This window comes from Bombus vosnesenskii, unplaced genomic scaffold (assembly GCF_011952255.1).
Source record: "Bombus vosnesenskii isolate JDL3184/JDL3185 unplaced genomic scaffold, Bvos_JDL3184-5_v1.1 scf7180000013295, whole genome shotgun sequence".
NCBI classification, from domain to species: domain Eukaryota; kingdom Metazoa; phylum Arthropoda; class Insecta; order Hymenoptera; family Apidae; genus Bombus; species Bombus vosnesenskii.
In genome coordinates, this window is record NW_022882946.1 from 3142103 (window position 1) to 3166456 (window position 24354).

General features: G+C 38.1%; 1 protein-coding gene across 3 annotated transcripts in view; it reads right to left on the reverse strand.

Annotated features, from left to right (window-relative positions):
- The window catches only part of LOC117233346 (treacle protein-like), a 38587-nt gene that overhangs the window by 8492 nt on the left and 5741 nt on the right, over nt 1-24354 (reverse strand). For all 3 annotated transcript variants that reach the window (XR_004493299.1, XM_033493547.1, XM_033493549.1), the window contains exons 2-5: nt 5560-5788; nt 4485-4928; nt 2279-3551; nt 450-1777 (exon numbers count right to left, since the gene is read on the reverse strand). Coding sequence is in view for 2 of the 3 variants with exons in the window: in XM_033493547.1 (XP_033349438.1) it covers nt 450-1777; nt 2279-3551; nt 4485-4928; nt 5560-5788 (3274 nt within the window). In the remaining variant the exon portion in view is untranslated. The remainder of the gene's footprint in view (nt 1-449; nt 1778-2278; nt 3552-4484; nt 4929-5559; nt 5789-24354) is intronic.

Consider the following 24354-nt stretch of genomic DNA (forward strand, 5'->3'; position numbering starts at 1 on the left):
TTTTCCCGCGTGGTTATGTTTATTATATTTTGATATAATTATACTTTTCCCTCGCTAATTATGAACGCGGTTTCTTAGTAGCTTTTTCAATACGACCAGAGGTGAAAAGGAAACTTTAGAAAATGTGTGTTATCTTTCTTCACTCGCTTGTAACATTTATAAAATCCTCAAACTTGCAACGGAAGTTAAAAACGAACGTTTAGACGAAGTTTCGAATGAACCGCCCGTCTCTTTTTTTCTTTTGAAATCGTAATAATATATTACATTCTGAAAGCTCTTTCTCATAAGATTCGGAATAGTATGTGTAAGCACGTAAACACTATATGTCAGATAAATATAGCTTCCATCCAATTTCTCAAACCAAATCCCTCGTTTACGTGTATCAAAATAAAAAACCACATTTAACCGAAAATTTATTTCAAATGTAAAATTTGGAAACGCTGACTTACCATCGTCAGGTAAGGTACTACTGACGGTCGTTTCTTGACTGATATCTTCGTTGCACACGCTTCCCGTTTCGACGCCTTCAGGAACATTGTCGGAGTTCGGATCCATCCACCACGGTTGCTCCCCGGAAAAATTCCGCCTGATCCTCACGCTAGAATGTCTCTTGTCGTCGTTCTTCTCCGAGTTCGTGAAACTGAAGCTCTTCGATAGACTCTTCGATAAAGCGATCGTACCGTTTTGCTCTGACTTCTTCGCGTCCGTGCTCTCCTCGTTGGAATCCAGCCAACCACCTGATTTACCCGACTCGCTGGAATCTTGATGCTTATTCTTGAAAAGATTCGTCACTGGTGCGAGGGCCCTCATCAGGAATGATTTAGCCTCCTCCGTTTTCCCTGAACGATCGCTTTTCGATCTGGGACTAGACGGCGGTCTGGGCGGTTTGTCCATCGTCAAAGACATTTCGTCGGTGGATGACGCCAAAACGCTCGTCCTCGACGACCCTGCGCTTATCTTCCCCTTTTTCTCGCAGAAAGGAGATTTTGACGTTCTCCTTTTACGACGTCTCGATCCTGGTCTTGTCTGTTTATTATCGTCTTCCTCCTCGCTGCTCGACGAATTCGAAGAATTCGACTCGCTAACGCCGCTGGAACTCGAGCTTCCGTCTTGCTTGCTTCTCTTCCCGGAAGGAGATTTCGAGCTGCTCCTCGAATTTTCCGGCCTCAACGAACTAGTCGACTCGCTTTTCCTACCGATGCTCTTCGACGACGTACCGGATGATGGCATTCTCAGCCTCGATCTATTCGATTTCACGGAACTCGAGCTCGATTCCGAGGGGGCAGCTGGACGATGGATATTCGGTTCGGAGTTCGGTTCGGACTGCGAATCTTGAGAGCTGACGGACATGCTTCGTTGATTCTTCTTCTTCCTGCTGTACTTTGATTGCGACGGGTCGCCATTCTCCATGTTTAACGTCGACTTTCGAAAATCCTTGTTCACGTACTTAACTGGCACGATGCTCTTAGATGCGGACACCGATGTGGCATCGCTCTTCGGTACAGGTGGTTTGCCACGAGCATCCGGTGATCCGCCCTGCCTCAGATTCACTGAAGAGACGGTCGATGCGGAAGATTTCCCTGGCGATGGTGGCGGCGTCGCCTTTATTTTTGCACCCTGACTCGTCACCGAACTGGCTGACGTCGATTTCGATCTGCCAATTGGCACATTTACAGCGGATCCTTCCGACGAATCGGTCCGTGTCATTTGGCGGCAGAGATTTTTCGTAGAGCCGCTTCGCGACTGGGGTGTTGTGGATCGGCTTTGGGACGAATTGCTATTTAATCGGAAAAATAAGAAAAAGCGTTTCAGAAAGTGGAAATAGTGTATTTTTAGATGTAACGGAGAGGAATCAAAGAAGCAGAATTGATTTGTGCAAGACTTGGTCGCCTAAAGTCAACAAAAATAAATCTTCTACGTCGTTTGGCTTCTGATATCGTTACGTTGATTCTGCTTTTCCGTGGAAATTTGCCTCAATTGTGTACGATAATATCGAGAAAGAAATCTATATATAATATTAGAGAAATATCTTGAATGACCAATTAATTTTGGCATCCTCGCTCAAACTTGGAACCGTGTAAACTATTTTCGTTGACATTAAGAATACAAAATATTTCGAGAAAACTTTTTCACTTTCCTACTATTTATTTGACAATATCGAAACATATCAGCGGTATGAAAAATTGAAAATATTTCGAAACGAATAAATTTGAAACGATGTTACGTATTGTAAAAATTTTGTGTCCTATTGTAATCGTTTGAAAAATTGAACAACTACCTTTGGAAAGAATCTTTCGTAGAAGAAACACTATCGCTTTTAGACGCGGAGACTTCTTTACTCTGTCCTTGGCAGTGACCCTCGACTATCCTAGAAGATTCATCTAGTTTCGATAACGAGCTAGTGTCAGATTTAGGTGTCGAGCTCCTTCTTTCCCGCAATCCATCGGACTTAGTCGACGAACTCGATGATGACTTCGTAACCTTGCCTTCGTTCTTCATTGCGATACGACCTAATCTCGGTATCGATGGTCTTCTCTGGCTGCTATCCTCGCTCTTCGACGTCGAACTTTCTCTACTACTTTGCTGTTCTTCGCTCTTGGAAGTATTTTCGCGGGAATCTGGCGACTTGACAACACCAGGCTGGTGCGGTGAGTTGTCTCTCTTTAAAACCGAAGGATTCGCTAAACGACTGGTTTTCACTTCGATCTTGCCGACGCTACATGGACGAACCTCGCCATTGTGCGCTTTAACCTCCGTCTGATTGGAATTGCTTGGATCGTTACCCGTAGACGCTTTCGAATCCATTTTAGTGACCGCGAAACCTAAACCGCCGAACGCTTTAGTACTCTGTTCATTTTGGTTCCTATTGCCGTGGATTTCTTGACTAGAACTAGGCGATAATTTTGAAGTCGAGTCGTTTCTCGAAGCGTCGTTCGATCTCGAGAACGCGAAGCTATTTACTCTGGAGTTGGTCGTGCCTCCGTTAAATCCTCTGGCGTACACGCCACTTCCGCTCGAATTCGAGGAAAATTTGTCCAAATACGTTGACCACGGAGTCCCCGAGATTCGTCCACCGCCTCCAAATCGCGAAAATCTCGAAGCATCCTCGAGCCTTTCGCTCTGAACTTCTTGATTCTTCGTCTCCGTTTTCTTTCGAACTCGCGCGACTTCCCTTTGATTCGCGATGCCTATGTCGGCTCTTCTGCTCCTCACAAAGGACGAAGAAGCCGGTAGACTGGGCGACGTACCTCTCGTAACCATTGTAACGGTCTCATTGTCCTGAAGTCTGTTGTCGACTTTTAATTCTTCCGATTTAACAGGAGTGGAACGTTTTTCTTGAGTCGCGTTCCTTTCCACGTTGGATTTAACGGTGTCTTCGTCCTTTAAATTTGCCGGCATAGGCTTACTGCCTGAAGTTCGGAACCTGTCCGATCCGGAGTAGCTTATGGCTGCCGGTATTCGGTCGTTGCTGCTTCTCGATGAAAGGAACCTGCTACCAGCTGTCGAGCCGAATCTCGAGGAGATTGGCGCCGAGCTCGATTCGGAGGCACCTGCAAATGTTTTCGTACGTTGAGAATCGTTCGTTGAGCAAAATATATTTCTCTTAACTGCTAACATTACTAATACATATATAAGAGGGACCATGATCTTTTTAGTATTTAAAATTATGTGTTTTAATCGCAATGCTTGATTCTAAATGATCAGAATAAAAATAGAGACTTTAAATATAACCTTAAGTATGATTTTGAGCGGTAAATTAATTTTGAACAAATCAGTTACATTTCTCGCGAGATACATTGTTTTCAAATGCGAAAATCTGTAGCCATAAATATCGTGTGAAAAGCTTCTCATTCCGTTTTAAGACTACTTACCGATTCTTGTCGTGTTTCTGCCAATATCGTCGGTCTATAAATTTAGAATTCGCGTAAACAAACGTTCTTTGACGATTAAAGGACGACAAAACTGCGGCAAAAATGAATTTAAACGACACTCCGTTCTCGTAATAGAAATTTTATTATTTCCACGTTATAAGACGAGCATTCGAACAATCACCGGACATAAATTTGGTTTCGTATAATGGCACTGTATATGTACGCATATATTTTATCATACAATAGCATTACATGTATACGTATACAGAATAAGTCATCTAAGACTGGAAATATAAAAACTGTTACTCATACGATACAATGTTCCGTTTGAAATCGTTCGACTCTTGTCCGAACCATTTTTCGATATAATTAACGGTTTCGAAAATATTTCAGGTTCCCGTCTTAGATCATTCACCTGTAACTAATGTTACTGTATTTGCTTGCTCTAAACACAGAAAATAATATCATCGTAGTAATAATAAAATTTATATAAAAACCAAGAATATTCCGCCACAGAACTTTCTCCGAAACTCATTCTTTTTCCATTTCCAACTTGAATAATAAAATCCAATTTCTAACAAAATGTAAGGAAAAAAGAGGAAATTCACTCACTAGAAGTGGCACTGGATCGACCGTAGGATGGGGCTCTCGAATACATTCTGAAGGAGTTCGATTTTCCGACGTTGACTTCCGGGCTAGGTTCGCGTGAACTTCTCCCAGAGTTCGGCCGTAATCCACGGTAGGAAACCGGCGGATGATCGGACCTCTCTTTCTTCTCGATTCTACTTTCGTTTCCATAAGTTCGAGCCAAGCTCGATCCGGGATACGTGTTGGATCCGTATCGCGATACTCCGTCTGGCTCTCTGCTCTTCTCGCGGGAAGTGGCACGGTTATATCTGTCCAAAACGGAGGCGGGCCTCTCTGAAGCTTTAGTAGCTGGAAACGAGTACTTCTCGAACAGTGAGGATCTGCTGCTCGATAATGGACTTTTCGCCCCTACGTCCTCCGTCGACGACCTACTGGGATGCAGTCTGTTTTTGTCCGCGTCCTTGTTAGCTGAAAAACCATCGACCTGTGATTCTTTATTTTCTAACTTTTCTTTATTCAATTATTTAACACGTGAAATATCGGCGACTGAAATACAAAACCTATACCAAAAAAACAAAAAAAATTTTAATGAAGGTACATATATGAAAAAATATATAATGAATATAAGGAAATAAAATAATATAATATTAAATTATAATATATAATTAATATATAATATATAATTATAATATATAATTATAATATATAATATAATTATAATATAATATTAAAAATAAAATATAAGGAAATAAACAAGTTTCTATCCGTGTGTTAGGTCGTTACGTAAATTCGCGTTCTATTTTTGTATTTATTATATAAACTCGGGAAACATCGAACGAATATATATTATAGATTAATATTTAAAAAAAAAAATTACTTGAATCTTTGGGAACGTATGGTTGTAAATCTAAATGTCTATGGAAAGTTACGCAGATTTATTTTATTTATCTTTCATAGTAGGATAGAGAAAAAGTATATTAGCAACAATACTAAAATCGCTCTCTCAATTACCATAATAATGGGCAACAAATGCCAAGAACCTGAAACGATAAAGCGAAGACCGATACACGTCATAATGAGCATATCCAAAGCAACTTACCGGAATACTTAAAGGTAGGTTTCTCCTCGAACTTGTCTTTCTTTAGGAACGCGTTTCCGAAGCCAGAAACCCTCTCCTTGCCGTGCACTCGACTGGAACCGGAACCGATGGACGACGAGTAGCTGTTCCTGCAACCCGGAAGACCGTTCCCAGTCGACGTGGTCGTTCTTCCAAATGTACCTGCGGCGATGCCAACATTGCCTCTGGGTCGGTAGGCGCCAGTGTCACCCTGGAAACCGTGAATCGTTCAGTTCTCTGTGAATGCTCGTGATCTCGTTGCACTTATCCACGGCACCGTTATACGAACGACAACAACGACGGCGACGATCGATCGAAGGCGATGAAAAAGCGGGCCGAATGCTTGAAACGTCGCCGGTTCGATCGACCGTTCCACGAGCCGGGGAACAATCGGACTACGGCGAACTTGGTGCCGCTTGCGAAGTAAAATTACCGATCGAGATTGGTCGGCAAACGGCTCGATTTCTTTTTCACGACAGATTTATGCGTCGCCGTACGTCGCCGCGATAGAATCGCGTGTCACCGTGCGTTTTATTGCTGAACTGCGTGCCATCGATTACGCGACTGGTAAACAGTGAAGTATTGTGAATGACAATGGAGCGGCGTGCGTAACACGTGCGATTCTTTTTCAGGAAACGAAAAAAGGACAGTTTATCTTGTAATGGTAATTTTTTCTTTAATTGCAACATTCACATTTCCTGAGATACAAATGAATGCAGATACTGGAAGCAAATGTTAGAAAGATATAGATGTTAGATATAGATATTGAAAAATGTAAATATGAAAAGCGTATAGAATACACGTGAGACGCGGTCGTAAAAATTTGAATGACAATCGTAATATGTAGATCATGTTTCGCGGAATATGAATAAATACAATGAAAGAATTTAACAGGGGAAATACAACTGTAAAGTGTACCTCGAGTGAGTAATGGTATTAAAAACACTGCATTCTGACTTGTGAATAGCCAAACATCTGATGAAGAATATCTACAGAATATCTAAAGAACATCTTACAGAGAAAGAACATGTTTAAGTAACCCGAATGAGGATAATATACATCATGCACGGATGGCCGAAGTCAAGAAATGAAAATTCGTACAATTAACATAAATTTGGCGAATTGCCCTAAGCTTGAAATAGATGGCCCGACCTAACCGGGAGGAATAACCTTCCTGTTTCTCTGTCGTATAACGGGTGAGTCAATAATCGCATCCTTTTTTACCATTTAAACTTTGTATACAAATGGTTAAACGCAAACCTGTTATTCTTACTTCTTCAAAAGTAATCAGAATCATTCTACGTACTGATCGAAGCATCGTAGCTAATTGTGCACAACATAGCCAAGATAAACTTTTTATAGCTTCATATTCTTCATTTATCAAACTGAGATTCTTTAGATTACACTTGCGTATGTCTCGAGGCATAGAAAGGCAACATAATAGAAATAAGTATAAAGTTTGACAAATAATTTCAACGGTTTCGTTTGACGCTGATAGCGAATATCGATAATCGTTTCATAAACAGAAAGAATATAGTTTCGAGAACTCGCAAACTCATCGTCAGAATGACTCGTTACCTGTTGTTGAAATCTTTTTACCAATACAAACCTGTTTGTTTAACTGGAAATATCTCGTATCCTTCAAGCTTCTACGATACTCAAATCACATGACTCGAAGTCCTTCGAGCTCAATAACTATTCTGAACAAGATTCATACGGAGGTTCGAGATCGATTCATGATCATTTATCTATAACGCGTTTCGCATGTACGAAGCATTCCGCATTCACGAAGTTGAAAGAAAGTAATTTTCCACCACACGATTCTCGTATTGTTCGTATTTCTTAAAATTTTCATTTTAGACGAACCAACGAACCACGTGCAGGAGTCGTTGAACGGAGCATCTAAACGTTGCTAGATGTTTCCGTAATTAAAACTCGTTCGCGTAATTAATTATTCCTTGTCCGAACCCGCAGGTATGGACCTATGTTTATTTTTCGTACAGTTTACAAGTTTACGTTTACGTGGAGTCCGCGCAACCTCGACTCGAGCGAGCTTACGCGATACCACCCGCGCGATCATAATTTCAATTTAAATTCAATTACATTCTAAAGCTCCGACATCTTGCACTATCGCGTTCAGATGAGATCCCCTCTGAAAGAGAATGAGAAAGGGGTGAGGGGAGCCTTCGTGCTCGAACTTTTAAAAAGTGCCGTTCGTTATTATGCTAATGCTATTCGGGGGGGAGTGATAATGGAATTACAACGGACGCTCCTTAAGACCGCTAAACCGATTCTTTTCAGCGGAAGTGTCGAAAACGGCCGGAAACGATAACTCCTTTCGATTCGTTCGTATCTGCCTTATTATCGCGTCTCCGGCTTTTTGGCTTGCGGTCCCCTGTTGCTAATACCGAGTATTCTAAGTCTCGTTTACGAAAAAGAAGCTATGATTACCTTCTATCGATTATTTCTCCTGTTAACGTTAGATACCTGATGTACAGTGGCTACAAAAAGTATTTGTACAACACCGTATTTATTATAGCATTTATATATCAATTAATTAAGTTCAAGTACAATAACTTATCTTTCTTTTATAGCCTCGTGTTTCTTCGATTTGCTATTGCAAAATAATACTGGAATTGATCTCTGATGTAACATAGCCATATCTTAAATTCACTGTTAATCTTACAGTTGTTTAACTTCAAATTGTTTCATTTTATTCTATAATAATAAATTAGAATCGATAATGAACGAGCTTCGAGATCTATTCATGAATAAATAAACGTAACTGAGAGATATTCAATGCCTTCTAAAACACGGTATCAAAATTCCATCGATACATATTTATTACTAACCAAACCTTGCAAGATGAAACATCAATTTCTTACGTGGCAGCAGTTCATTAGCTATCTTAAAATGCCGGTCGTGTACGGTTCCAGGGCTGCGCCTCGTTGCCGAACTTCGATATTAGTTCAAGAAGTCACCATAAACATTTTGGCAAGCAGCCTCGACGGTCTTTGGCTAAATTCAGAAGGCAAAGGTTTGCCAAGAAGTCGAACGAGAACCTGTTACGACGTCCATTATCGGCTTTACCGTGGTTTTACTGGACGATCGCAAGGTGAAGCAAGAAATCGCGAGCACCTTGTTTCACCGGACACGGTAAAATTTTTATGAAATTTTTTCGACGTGCTCGACCAACTGTGGAAATTTATTTTCGCAATGCTCATTCCTCCCTCGACGAACGTTTACGATACATTTACGACGGACGTTTAATTTCGAAAGCTGATTGTTCCACGAAAAACTTGCGATCTTTCTCTTTCTGCGATGTTAAATTCTTGCATTTTATTAGGTTCACAGATTAGTATAATATTATTGGCTTATCAAAGGATTCTTCGTTATAATAAATTTTCTAATGCTTAGTAATGCAGGATTTTTTCTGAAAAATTCACTGTTTTTCATTGTTTCCGTACTTTTGACGAAAGCACATACAAATGGTATATTCTTTGAAGTTGGAAGGTAATAAATATTCTTTTTTGACAGATATTGCACGGAATGTAAAATCTCTCTTTTTCATGCTCGAATACGAGGAAATGTTGACGTATACGGAGAACGAAGCAATATTGATCAATTTGTGTGTGAAGCACGCTCTGTCAGAGCGGATACGACAATACTGCAAAAGTATTAAAAAAATTCTTATATAATTCTAAATATGTTTATAATTCCTGTAGGAGAAATAAAAATATGCAACCACCGTGCAATACACTGTCATAATTTACAGATTAAACAGATATTGCATAGTCACAGATAATAAATAATTACATTTGATATTACAATATAAGACGCGAATTATTCATATCCTTAATCTTCGATTAAATGATTTATGAAGTGATTCACTGATCGTTATTGTATCTGATCGTATTCTTATTGTAAGACAAAACAAGTTATGTAACTACGCTTCGTTTAAATCCACGCCTTTCCTAATCCGCCTACTATTTCTTAACCTCGTCCCATAATAGAAAAGTTCATTTCAACCTTGTCTTCTCGAAGCAAATGATCGACAGCCACCTATCAATCGACTTTTGCAAATCACCGTGAAATACAGCTTTTGCTGTCAAACAGGCTTAGAGATCGATTCCTATGCCGAAAATATTCGAGGACATTGGCGAAATATGCGGCTAATATCTACACCACGCTTAATGCTAAAAATTTCAAGCGCCACCGGCCACGACGACACGATTTGTCCTTGTCAGAAACTTTGAAGCATAGAAACGATAAAGAACCGAGTGGGACCACATTACGCACGCGACAAGCCTCTATTTTCATTTACGAGGTTTCTGGAAATTCCCTGGGAACTACTTGGGAATTCGTTGGATTTCCGTCGAGAAGGGAAAAATAAACGAAAAAGTGGTAGAGAACGGTCGATGTGGAGTGACCGGAATGGAGAAAAATCCGAAAGATAGAACGTACGAAAAAGTAGATGAGTTTCGGTGTGACAGGAATGATAATTCGAGATCTCTTTACGAATGAACGATTTTTTCGAAAGACTGAGACGATCGACGGAATGAAGCAGAAGAGTAAAAAATACCAGGCAAGACGTAAAAACCTTTTAATGAAAGAAAATGAAAGTGGATGAAAATTGTAAAACGTGGAAAATTGATACGAATGGCGTTCGTAGAATTTGCACGGAAAATCGATGAAAATCAAGCGAAAATCGAGCGGCAAAATCGTTCTCATCCAATTTGTCCAAGATCGATGAACGATCCATCGATAGTCACCGTCCATCGACTAATCCATCAGAGCAGCTACATTCTGTCTCTCTCCCTTGACGGAAATCCAGGGTTTCCTACCGTCAATTTAGCCTTCTCGATATTTCGTCGGCGTGGCGAAAAGCTTTCCATTGGGCTGGTCGAATTGAAAGCAGCTCGACCGGGAAATCTTTCGATATTGCTTTATCGTCCATAAAAATGGCTGTTTACAGCTTGGCCATCCCTACTCAAACCCTGCACACCAACTTTCTACCCTTGATCCCGCTTTATCGATAGATAAATCGTACGGCCGCGAAACGATCGTTTCTCACGCGTCGTTTTACCGCCAAAGGCCGACTTTTGTTTCGTGTAATTGAATATTTGCCAGTTAAAGTTGCTAGTTTAAAGGAAAACCACGTATCGATAGACGATTCGTTTAATACGACAAGGATCGATTGGCAGAGTTTGCAAATCGTGTGCAGTCCAATGTTATATATTTAAAATGTTTGGTGTTTCGAGAGGGATAAGGGTAGTTGGTTGAAATAGTTCTTGGAACTTTAGATTTTCGTTAGAATCATCTTTTCCCCTTATACATTCTGGAAACGCTGGATAGGGGAGGATTATTCGAAGATTTATAAACTTGATTGATTACGTGAGTTTCGTAATAATTTGCTTTTACGAACGATCACGCTGGGTGAATTGTATGCACAAAAATGAGAAAGAAAGTTACTACACATTTGTGTCATCTTGTGAGATAATATCCCGATGTCCATACGTGACGCATTCTGTAGAAATAGTTTCGCAGATATTAAAAAATTGATGTTACCGTATCTCTAAAAACATAAAATATTTAAATTACTTGATAATCTCACGTTACGATCGTTGTTTATTTTTGTAACGATTAAAATTTTCATTGAATAGTTTGCACATATTACTATTATATTGCAACGAAACTTATGTGGAACCATGTTCGACTAATAGAATCTCCAAATAGTAGTGTGTTTGAATAATAGAGTGCTGGAATAATGGAGGTTCGGGTGGCAGAGGATCTACTCCAATCGAGACACTGTTTCTTGACATAATAATACATCTTGTCGCTAGTAAAAGACAAGAACTATTAACTCAACTCTATCTCTATTCGTAACATTCATCGGTTTTGATAGAATGCTTCGACGAATGAGTAAATGCCAGTAAAACCGATTTCTATCGTTCACGCGATATTTTCGAATAAAGTGGAATTATTGCTGAAAAATTCACGTACAGTCTGCGATAATAAATTATTATTATATATATAAATAAAATATATTATATATAAATTATTATTACAGTACGTGAATTTTTTAATTTAGAATAGTATTGATTATAACGTCTATTACAATTTTGATTTAAACGTTTTATAATGAAAATAATTTGATTAAGAGAATTCAATTTCATTGCTTGTATTTCTTGTGTTGTGGAACAAAGTAACAGGTATAAATATTCATCAGAAATATTTACGTAATTTATTTAACTACCTGGTGTTATTTACTACTTACCTTTCAACGATCATACCGATATGATGTGATATTTTCCGCTGAAAAGCAGAGAAACCTCGATTCGTTGCAATTTCCCGGCTAATGAAAAGAAAGAGCCACGTTTATTTGCTTTTACGAGACCATCAACATCATCCGTACAAATTGCGATTGCCTATTGGCATGAGTAAAATAAATATAATTGAGAACATTTCCAGACAACATTTGAGCATTTATTTTCCTTCTATATGATCATCCAATAATATTTTATATTTAAAATTTATATATATATATATATATATTGAAAATTATCGCGTAATTCGCGTTGTACACGTGTAACTTTTCAGAAACAAATGTTTGTATTTTAACAAGCAAGGATTGTGTTTGTATCAGATCTGTGCGATCGACGCGTTACTGATGAGGATGTGGGCGCCCGATGCGGTTCGAGAGATAGCAGCTCGAGGGGAGGCCGACTAATTGAAGAGTGTCAGTCTGATTTAACCTCTGTCGACTGGTCGCATTATTATAATTTACGACGTGCCACCAGTTGTCATGAACTCCGCGGAACGAAAACGCCGCTACGTCTTTTTAAAATTACGAAGTGACGTCGATACTTGACCATTTATAACAGGCGCTTGTTGAAGGCCAAAGTAAATGGTCATAGACAAAAATACATCGTTCACGAGGGGACGAACGAAGGTATATAAAATATTATGTCTCTTGTTTCTTATTGATAGACCGGCTAGCGGATCTTTACGCAAATTCTAATTTTTATAAAGAAAAAGATTATGATACGATATTTACGACGAAAAACACGATGGAAAATGATAGATCCACTTATCGCTGGATGTTGGGCGACGTACGTATAATCGAATAAACGCTGTATTCATATTTTATCAAACCAATTCTGCGTTTCCACGCATCGAACATTGAAATATATTTTACATTACAGCACATTGCGCAATGTAACGCTCCAGTTATAATTCGTTCAACGTTATTTACAAAAACACCGCGCATTCCGTATGAGAAACGCAACTGTGCCACTTCACGATTTAATAAACATTTGCATTTTATCGAATTTATCCGTTTGGTATCGCGGAACGATATGAAAACTTGGAAGCTCGTTGCCCGGTACACAGCGTACGCGTGAACGCGCCAAAGTAATTGCAAATTTAATATTACGACGTGTACGTACGTCACACGGTTGAAAGGGTTATTAGTGTAGTACAACTCAGATACAGAAAGCTGGTTATATAAATTTAATCTATCTTCTATCCAGGACAGACGCGTTCTCTTCCATAACAAACCATCACGTTGCTTGGCGTTAGTTTGCCTTTTGTATTTATTCTGCTGTTCTTTCGATGCAACATACCGAGGAAACATTGTATTCGTCTTTCTCGGTCAACCGGTTCGTATGTAATTCATCAACCGACGTTAACTTCGGCTCGTCTCCACGAAATTGCATTATGTATTCCATCATAAAGGTGAATTCGATGAAATGTTGCGACGAGGAAAAATTCGAGATGCAACGTGGCTTCTTCGTATCTTTTCCTCAGACAGGGTACGTTAGACGGTATTAAATGCAGGATTACTCGACGATAGAAATAGAAGAGAGGAAGAAATGCGAAGAAGTAGAGTCTCAATCGTCATTTTCTATTTAAATCGTATTTCCCATAAAGTATCTGTGCTATTTGGTAAAATACAGTAAGACTCCATTTATTGAATTGTATAAACTTTTGTCGATTAAATTCAAAGGTCCTTCCGGTAGTATTATGAATTAACTTTTGATAGGAGTAAAAGATTCTCTTTCTTTTCTTTTTCGATGTTTCTCTCTGTTAAGCAGTGGATATTCATTAGAAATATCATTTCAACAGCTTTTGTCCCGTTTCTGCCTTTGCGATTCTCATAGTTCCCTTTGAGATGACTCGCTCGACGATCGAAAGAAGCGAAAGAAACAAAAAAAAACAGAAAATATAATTTGTCGCATATTTAATACAGTTCGTGAACGAATGAAGAAAATTTTCGTGTCGTCTCTACAGAAATAATTTCGCTCGCAGATTTCATTCTGGTTTCCGACCACGCGCGGATTAATATGTCGAAAGTAATGCTTCGTTTTACGAGCACAAGAACACCGAGGAAATGGGATCGGGAAGGCAGGAAATTTAATTTACCACGGTATTATTCGTCCGAAGAAAATACGTGATTCTTCTGGGTTTAGACTGAATGAACGCTGAAATTGCCTATCACAATTTCATGGGTTCCTAAGCAGCACACTTTGATGTTTGATTTCAGGATACGTTATAATTATAATTCTATATACTTGTTACAGCTGACGAGTTCGCAGGAAATCTATGCAAAGTATTGGTCGAAAATGGCAATTATTCTATTGCAAAAAGGTATATCTTATTTCCATGCAAGAAACATTCGGAATAAAAATAGCGTATGAAGAAAACGATAACGTGTTTACGTTACAAAATGCCGATTAGGCCGGTTCGACGATCCATTTCAACGGGTTGTTATTTCACGTTTTACGCGTTGGGTGGTGGCCAACTTTTTCAGTATTTCGATGCATGAATCAAGGAAACGATTTCAGCCTCTCTGGGCGTTCGCGTGACACGTGTATGTCGAAAGTGAATCCCGTATGACATTTGCGAAGCGTATTTTTGGCAAGAATCGTATGCACCTTCAATTTCACTTCCTGGTTTGTCTTCGTTCTTACGCAATCTTTAACTCTATTTGTGAACAAAATAAATCGATGCGTTTCTCTTTCTGCAGTCGCAGTAGATTCCCGAAAATTAGTCAAATTAGTCAAAATAAAACGTATTTTAATCCTAAAATATAGACGAACCACCTGTATCGAAACAGACGCATTATCACGATTAAAGTTTCAGATTAAAGTTTATATTCCATTCAATTTTTTAGTATCTTACAGCATATTCACGTTTAATATGTACGTTCATACGCAAATGAAAGTTTTCTTTCGTTATAAGAAAGAAGTATCTTTTAAATCGATCAAGACATTAATATGAAAATTTAAGAATAATAATTATTATTATTATATTCGATTGCTACATATATCTTTTATACATCATAATTTACATATCACAGTATGATTATTTCACAGAAAATATCAACTAACGTGCCTCGCCACTAAACCGTTAATGGCGATAGAGCTTTATATTAAAGTTAAAAATCCTTCCAATTGCAGAGAAAATTTTATTGACTTGTGTGGTCATGCAAATCCATTACGAAAATCGTGTACTGGTGTATCCAATTAATTTCAGTCGCAAGTTGCGTGGCAAGTCATCGGAAACTGAAGATATTTAATGAAGTTTCTCGAGATCCTGGCGAGTGGCTCGACGCAAAAGTCTTTCAATGAGAAGCCTTCGTCGCCGCGAAAGTGGCGACGAGAGAATGTCAAGAACTAAACGCTTCGACGGGGAAACAGCAACGGCTTCGCCGCGTAATTGGAAAACTTCCGGTGCCGTATAAGTTGCCGGAAGTTGCGGCCAAAGACTCTTATGGAGTCCGGTTATCAGGGATGTCGAGTCTCTCGATGCAGTTACAAACCGATAAATCACTCATTGTGAGCCCGATCATACTGTCATTCTCTATAATTGCTAAGTTATAATTGTTTCTCCTTTCTATGAATATTTTAGGATTTCTAATCCTAGTTAAAGTTTTACGATTTAAAATTGAAGATATACGTTATAAACTATAAAAGATCTTTGCTCGATGAAACTAGATAAAAAATTTGAAAGTATTAAAAATTCAATTAATTTCTGTTAAATATTGAAGCGTGGATATGTAGAAATTAAATAAGAAACTGCAGGGAAGTGATTAATCCTTAACCACTATGATGAAATGAAAATATGAAAATTAATTACAGATATTATATAGAACTCTTACGTTACAAGTTTTCCAAATTGTGAAATGTTGCATCTATCGCGTCGATTATGAAAAATGAAAACGTTTTTTTACGTGTAATATCTATATTAAATTATACACTTGAAACAATAAAAGGTTTGTCTAGACGTTAGTGCTTAAAATGCTTAAACGTCTGTTTACTAATTTAATCGTTTATTGACAATAATTTAAAGTATAATTTATTTAGTGTCTAGTTAGTTAGAATATAACTTAAAAAGAAAGCAGAAAACATACATCGTATCTCGTACCTGGTCGAGTTCATAAATAACAAAGCAGATAAGAAGTTTCCCCGCGATTCTATCTCGCAATATTTTCAACTTCACGAACTCTAATATTTAATGTTATCCAATGTTTCCATTGCTGCTACCGTTTCTGAATTATTTATTTGTCACGAGGAGAAGAAACATAACGTCCACCTCTATCCGGCATATTTTCAACTTTGTGCGCTGTAACATTTAACGTCCCACAATATTTCTTATGCAACTCAGTTCCAACAAATTAATTTTTTATACCTGGAGCTTTATTTTTATTGCCTTTGGCGTATGCACCGTTCTTGTTTCGTTTACTTTGGCCAGTTATTATTCAAGGTTAGCAAAGAAAATTCTAGCACGATACTGCAAAGGGAGATCTGCAATTTACAAACGTGGCGCATCATACTCGAGGGAAAACCATCTGAGACTTGTCCACTTGCAAGATCATTCGAGAGACAGGGAGATATGTAGCTGGCAATCCACCTCTCGAGGACAAATATTTGCAGACATGGTCTATTAAAGCGTCTGCATAAAACAACGAAGAGTATAAAAAAGGGAAAACAGCGAGAAAATAGGGGCCATAAAACAGCAAGAACAGGGAAGTTAGAAAAGAAGTAAAATATGTGGAAATTATAATCGGTGTTCGTATAAAAATGGTGTAAAATGTTAGAACCTTGTACAAATAAAAATGCACCAAAACTATAAGTTACTATGATTTTGATGCTATTGCTAATATCATATAAAATAAATATTGTTAATACTGTTAACATACAAGTAAGAGTTTATAGTGCAATTAACAAAATTTATATGAAGAAACAAAATTGCCAAAAATGTAAGGTGTCTGTGACAAGTCTTTCAGTCATCGTTGAATTTTTGTCAGTCACCAAAATATTGTGAAATACACGTCATTAAATATAGTGTTATCAATATTATCCTCATAGGATTATTATTGAGAAGTTACTATACGGATTACGAATTCTTTATGTAATTACCCTTAGGTGGTGGGACCTGGTAATTACTGTCTACCTAAGTTTTTCTAGTTGCAATAATATTTGTAAAACGATACTCAGCTAAGAGCTACGTAATATCTTCGATCCAGCTTAGACTTTACTCCTATCATCTAGAGATATTTGATCGTCTAAACTAGACTACGAATGCTACGTAACTCCTGCCGTAGCACGAGAGAAACTCAGATAAATTATCACACGTAGTACTATGACTTTCACACCTTAAATACCATTGCACATGATGTAGTTATTTGTGTTCATTATCTGCAAAAAGTTAGAGAATATGAGACCAAAGAAATAATTTTCTGAATCATCCATTCTGAATTCTTTGACATTTGATTACACTGTCAAAAGGTGTATACAGCTTTCTTCGAATATCGATCAAGCAAATTAAGAACTAGGCGCAAAGTACGTGCGATAGAAACCGAGATTCTTTTTTTTTTTTAGAAATTAGAAATATAGATTATATATGCATATTAAGGTATTCGAAGATACGCAAATATATGGTACGTCTCCTGACTATGCATCGTAGATACGCGGAAAGAAACTAGGTCCTTTGGTCGGAAATACAGAGCTGAGTGGATCAACATCCACATCCTGTTCCCGCAGAAAATCAACAGACGTAGCAAACGGCAAACTTACGGTATCGTGTTCCATCAAAACGCACAGTTAACGAATAGAAAGTGGTCGGCTCGAATTTCGGCGAGTCATGGGAAGAGCAACGTACTCGCACCGATTCGTGGTGCTCTGCCAATTTCAGTGGCACCTAGCGCAGTCACGCGTAGCTTTTAGTTCGGGCTATTTATTTTACGACAGAATGACAACGGCTTGGAGTTTAATTAATACTAACTGAAAGCTCAGGCTGAAACGAAAGATTGAATATCCCCGGCACGGCGTTCACAAGAATCTGCGTATAAATAGAAATGCACTTAAGTCTCTTTTAATGGAATTTAAACGCGAACTCTTTCTAGAATTCGTTGCAAATTGGTTACCGCTGCTATGGATGTCAATTTTTCTCTTTTTTGGACGTTCGCCGCATTTCGTCCCTTAGATTTTATAAATTTACATGGTAAATTAAATGAATTGTGCGACCAAGTAATCGTCAAGAAATCGAATAACAACCGACGAAGCTCGTAATTAATAATTAGAATGATTATCATGTCGAATAATATGGACAAATTTTCATTTCCCTTGCCTATTACAAAGTGGCACGAAGAGTAACGAATTTAATCAATCAAATCGTTTTCTAGCTAATTTGACAAAATTTGCCAGCGCATGTAACAGCACACGACGAGCTATTCAAAACTAGAAAGAATAGCGAATCAGATTATGCAAAGATGATATCTCGAGTTACATTAACTTATATAACACTTCATACATCCTATGCTAACGCTATGTAAATCCATAACCAGATCCATTAATTCGAATTAGGTGAGTACACGTGTACTCAATGACATTTGAAATCTATCTCGGATACATTAAGCTTTGTATGATGGAGATACTGGTGTACTGTATATATTATATTTGTAAATTGTACACATATAATTCAAATACCAAAAATTGTTCGATCACCACAGATAGTGTAAATATATAAATACATAAATACTGGTATATCATTATGATCTTAAAGAAGGAAAAAGTCCATCTTTAATTAATGCATTGAAAAGTTCAACAAACCAGTTTAGCGAAACGTGTCCAATTCAGTTAACAGCCCACCAACTTTATCCATTTCCAATTTTATCCACTTTATTTTAATCTCGAATTGCCAATCACAATTACGAAAATCCACTCAGAAAATTCCATTTATTCGAATGTGTTTACCATTCGTGCAGTAGAAAAATCATCGGTAGATAGATATAATAATTCAAACGACTAGGTTCAGTGACATCGCGCAATAGGCCGATCCGTAGTTGGGCCGAGTCTCAAAATTGATTTCAATGCGGGCAATTGATCTGCGAGATCAGCTGTGTTTGCGGACCGCGTTGTTGTCGTTTCTGGCGGCAAATATTGGTCGTCGCTAACAAGACAGCGACGTTTGAACGCTTCTTCCGCCACGGTTTTCAAACGCCTGTTTCATCGACCAACGTGCACGATGCACGCTGCACTGCATCAATCCGATTTCACAGAAAAACGTTACGTTTTGTATGTTCTGTGTTCCGTTGAATTCTGAATTGTCAAATTTTCCGCGAAAGATATTGTCTACTAGCAGTAATATTAATATTTATCTTTCATATTCTATTGCTTTATTTGTCTGAAAAGAAACAGAGGAAACGGTAATTCGATAAAATTGCAATTTATTTTAGATTATTGTTTGTCATGATCGTTGAGAGATAATCTTTTAATTCTGAATTTGAATTGTTAACGATGATTGGGAAGATTATAGGTACATTTTTGTTTGAGCAACAAATATTTCTTATATACAATTTTAGCAGCTGTAGGCTGTAAGTACATCCGATTGATCACTATCAGAGTTTATTGCCTTATTTCAGTATCGTATTTGGCACGTCTTTCTCATCTCATGTATATTTGAATTTTATTTCATTTACGTAAACGGTGTTGCAAAGAATAAAGGAATATAACACAATAACAAAAGGATCTCTATTATTTTCCTTTTAGTAACTGTGATTTCAAATAAGAATTTCTTTTCTCTTTCGTCATGATCACGAATCGCTTCTACCATTTAAGTGATTGCAAATTGTAGATGACAGAAAACTTCAAAAAAAAAAGTCAAACGAATGTTGTATCCTTTGTAAAATCTTCTAAATTTGTAGAAGAAAATTTCTGAAAAGATCATTGATTTGAATTGGTGATGCAATAAACAATTGTTCAGAGTTTCATCAAAATGTACAATTCATAATAAAATTAATTCTAAGGTTGAATTCAAATTGCTATCGAAAAGCAAACGAAACGTACAAGCGAATAAATAAAGCTAGGAAAATTTTCGCAGCTTTCCATGACGTCTGGAGTCAGCGAACACGAGTGAAACAGCGAGAAAATTGTGTCACGTTTTTCTCTGCGGACTTTCCGCGATTTCCAGGAGGACGCGACCTGTCATAGTTGTGCAGTTTTTCGAAGCCAAGCTGCAGATGCTTCTTCGTGGCATGTTGGATGGAAAAAAGAGACTCGAGGCGATGTCTACGAGTCCGTTTAAATATAGCCGCGAGGTCTTCGTCCATGTTCCCTCTGGAGTATCCACAGGCATGTTCTCTCTTCAAGTGTACACGTACGAGAAGAGAGAAACAGTGAAACAAGGACGGACAGAAACAACGAGCAAACGGAAGGAAGGAGAAACGATATTTTCTAGAATACTACAGACTATAGTGCGCTGCCTTAAACAATACAGTGAACGGATTTGAAATGATACTTCCTGGTAGAAGCACGCTTTCTCGATTGGAGAAATGCATTAAATCAAACAACAAATGCTCCTCCCTTAAGTTATCTGAAGACTGAACTGGTATTTTTCGAACATAAGGTGGCAGGTTTGATGTATCTTTCCCTTTTCTTTTCTTTTCTTCTTTTTTTCAACGTAAAAATAACTTCTCTGGAGTGGTGGTTTCGAGTATTTTTGATGAATGTGAAGCTTGCTACTCTTGTGTTTCTTCTTAGGTGTGGTACTTATAAAAAAGTGTACCTTGGAACTCGAATTTGTAGATACAACGTTCGAAACTAATACATGTAATTTGATGCAATTTAAAATGCTTTTTACTTTAAGATGCAAATTAAAAGTTACGAGCTATCGATAAAAATTTATTTTTCACGAAACATTATGTTATTTCCTATATGCAACGTAAAATATGAGGCAAAAGACCTCTCTCAAACTTGAGAAAATTTTACGATAATACGGAAAACATGATTGAATAAAATACGAATCGAAGGATGCGCAATAACCATCATTTAACAATTCTGTATCCTGTTCCTTCCACTCGCATGAACATCGCGTACTTCCACCCTACTGTGAAAACCAGAGACAATGAACATGGCTGCTAACTCGGCGAGGCGGACGAGCCAAAATATTTTCCACGCGACCATGCTAGCTAAGCATATTGTTCCGCGTAAATTCCATGGTAGGGTGAAATGTATGCGATCGGATCGGAGCTGCACCACGGCTATCGGAAACACCTGTATCCGATAGCAACATCGAGGCATCAAATGTGGATGCGACTCGACTCGTTAGTCGATTATGCATCGTCGACGTTCAACATGAACACAAAGCACTGGCCAAATACTGGCCAGCCTCTCGGCGAACATAATTTATTGTCCCGGTATGGCGCAATGAAAAGCCCGGGCATTATCACTATGCCGCTTTTATCACAAGCATCTAGTATTAACGTGCAATTTGTCAGAAGCTGTGTAACACGGTGAACGTGCTAGCGTTTAGAATATTAAGGAATGGCGCGCCAATTGGGATAATGGTACCTCGATTTGTTTATTGAGATTTATCGATCGAAGAGCCGCGTGCGATGTTCTTTTCGAGAAACGGAGAAGAAAATTTGACGTTTATTGATGGATAATATCGTTGATATAGTTATTGTTTTTAATTATTCCTTTATGATGTACTATATCATAAAAATATTTGAACGTTTATCATACAGCATTTTCATGGACATATTTTATTCGTTGTTCGAAACATTTTGAAATTTCACTAGCATCGGCTAATAAAGCACAGCTATCACGATTGACAAATTGTTATTAAGACCTAAACTATGTACGTAGTAGGAAACTGTTGCAACAACAGCCCAAATACGTATATGAATTAAACAACCCGATATTAGCTCGTAACGTAAAGACAGGATTAACCAGGAGTACCAGAATTGCATTTAAAATACATCAGGCTCGTATCCTAGGTAACCCTCTAGACATTTCAGCCGAAACCATGGGGTGCGAATGAATCCGACGAACATCGAAGCGATCAGGGAAGCGTGTATTTTTCCATTTAACGCCGACTGCAATTGGATGCACAGCGGTTGCTCGCGAGCCACGGATGCATATGCATTTCCAGTTGACGTTCCTCCGGAGGGGCTGTGCACGGAGCGTCGAGAGGGTAAGAGGAGAACGCTCAATTAAATCGTCCCGCGGCAACGTTTTGCCGTGGCAACAACTCGTCTTGAAATATTCAGAAGAGCCTTTAAATCTTTTTCTCTATCTTCAGCCCGAGCCACTTCTCCCCTTGCCTTCGTCTCCCCTTCGTTTCCCCTGTTCATATTCTTGCGTCTCGAAGCGTCTCTTATCCACCGTGACGTTGGATTTTCCTTCTGACGTTTAATCGCGTTCAAGCTGTTTCAAGCGCGTGTCTATCTTTTGAAAGAAGAGAGAAAGTTATTAACGAGCGATATTACCCTATGATTTTCCACCCAGCGACGACACCGATTTTCCAACTTTCGTTTCTCGCTTTCCCTTTAATTTAATCGCCGGTTTCATCCGTCCACAACGATGTTCGAATAAGCTTGGAAATAAACGGTGCGTTCCAGTTGCACTATTTTTAAGCGACGCCGTTGGCTTCGACGCGATATTACGAGGGTTTTGCGTTTTAACGCGACACGATTTGTTGTTTCATCCTTGTAATGCCCGGCCTTTCTCACCGTCACCCTTTCCCCCGCAGATTCGCGAGATTTATCGTCGCCTCGGGGACAGCGATGAAGATCGCCCTCCTCGAACACACCCTTCTTTCTTTTATCGCTGTTTCTTACCTTCTGCTCTTTCCACGAACAACAAGCTTGTAATATTTTCAATATGTTGTCTAAGCTCGTTTGGAAACTCGCCTTTCAACGTATATAGTTTGATAACGTTAAATGTCATAAATATGAAGATAATAATGCGAATAATTATCGTTATTTACAAATAATTATATCGAGTAGCGTCTTCTATTCCAGTGAGTTACGTGTAAACTTATCTTCTTATTATCTGTCTAGATTTTGTTATTCATTTAATAAATTGAAAAGCCAGTGACTGTAATTCTATATGGAGAAGAGGATTTAAAATACATATGTGTTTTACATATCCAACATTGCGTAACAACTCCGTATTAAATTTTATTTATCTCGAAATCAGGTAATAAATTATTAAATCAAATTCATTCGAACCAATTGCAGCTAATAATTGGCACAAAAAATACTAAAATGTTCTGAAAATATTCAGAAAGCGCGATAACAAAGTTGTATCGATATGATTTACAAAATATGATACACGAGATATGCACATAACGAGATATCGATAAAAACGTATCATATTGTACCGTGAAACGTAATATCACAAAAATTGAACAATTAAAAATGAGAAATTATACATTCGATATTTACGACTATTACTTAGAAACTTTCTATCTCTTTTCTCTGCAAGGTAGCGATTAATTCCACCTGCGAATTACAAATCGCAACAAATACACGAGATGATTCAATATCACCGTAAATACATAAATATTATTAATTACGTATGAGGGATCGTAATTAATTCCGAGTCGAGTGTTTACGATGTTGACGAATCGCAAGAAATGAAATGTCTCAATTTGCCCGAAGTTCACGCCGCGTGTAAATGTCGCGGGGCAATCTTAAAGACCAACTTGTTCGATTTCGCGTCTAGGAAGTGGAACGCAAACACGTTGTACCCCGGCTAAATTTATCATGCGTCCCATCGTCGACGTACCTCGCATCGTTTACTTACGCCGTTTTAGAGATGCCCGCCGATCGACGAAATTGTCGTTATTACGTAAAATAATTCCATTGAAGTCAACCACTGGCAGAGGTTGCAAACGCTCGTGATATCGATTCTCCTTCTTGAAACGGTTATATAATCGAAATAATGTCATAACTCTTATGAATAAAAAAGATTTTGCCTGATATCGATTCCGGTTATATTCTGCAGCCTGTTATTATATCGGTTTTGAAGTGGTTTTATATCGATCCTATAGTATTTTTGTATCGGTTCGAAGTGCTTTCTAAATCAATTCTGCAGAGAAATTCATTCGCCTTTTTAAAGTCGTAGCTCTTTTATCAGCGCAGGTAGGAAAAATGTTATAAGAAAACATTGTCGGTGTAAAAAATCGCGTATTAACACAAGCATATACGTGCAGGTTTTACAAGTGCGGCGATGTATTCAACTGTTACATTATTAGTTTAAATGGAAATATACAGGGTGGTTGGTAACTGGTGGTACAAGCGGAAAGGGGGTGATTCTACGCGAAAAAAGAAGTCGAAAATATAATATAAAAAAATTTTTTTTTATTTTTTTATTTTTTTTTTTTAATTTTTCCATCGAGAAAACGATCTACAGTGAGATCCGTTATAAGGAGACGTGATAAAGAGCACGCGTACCGAGCGAAAATTCAAAGTCGATTTTCTCGAAA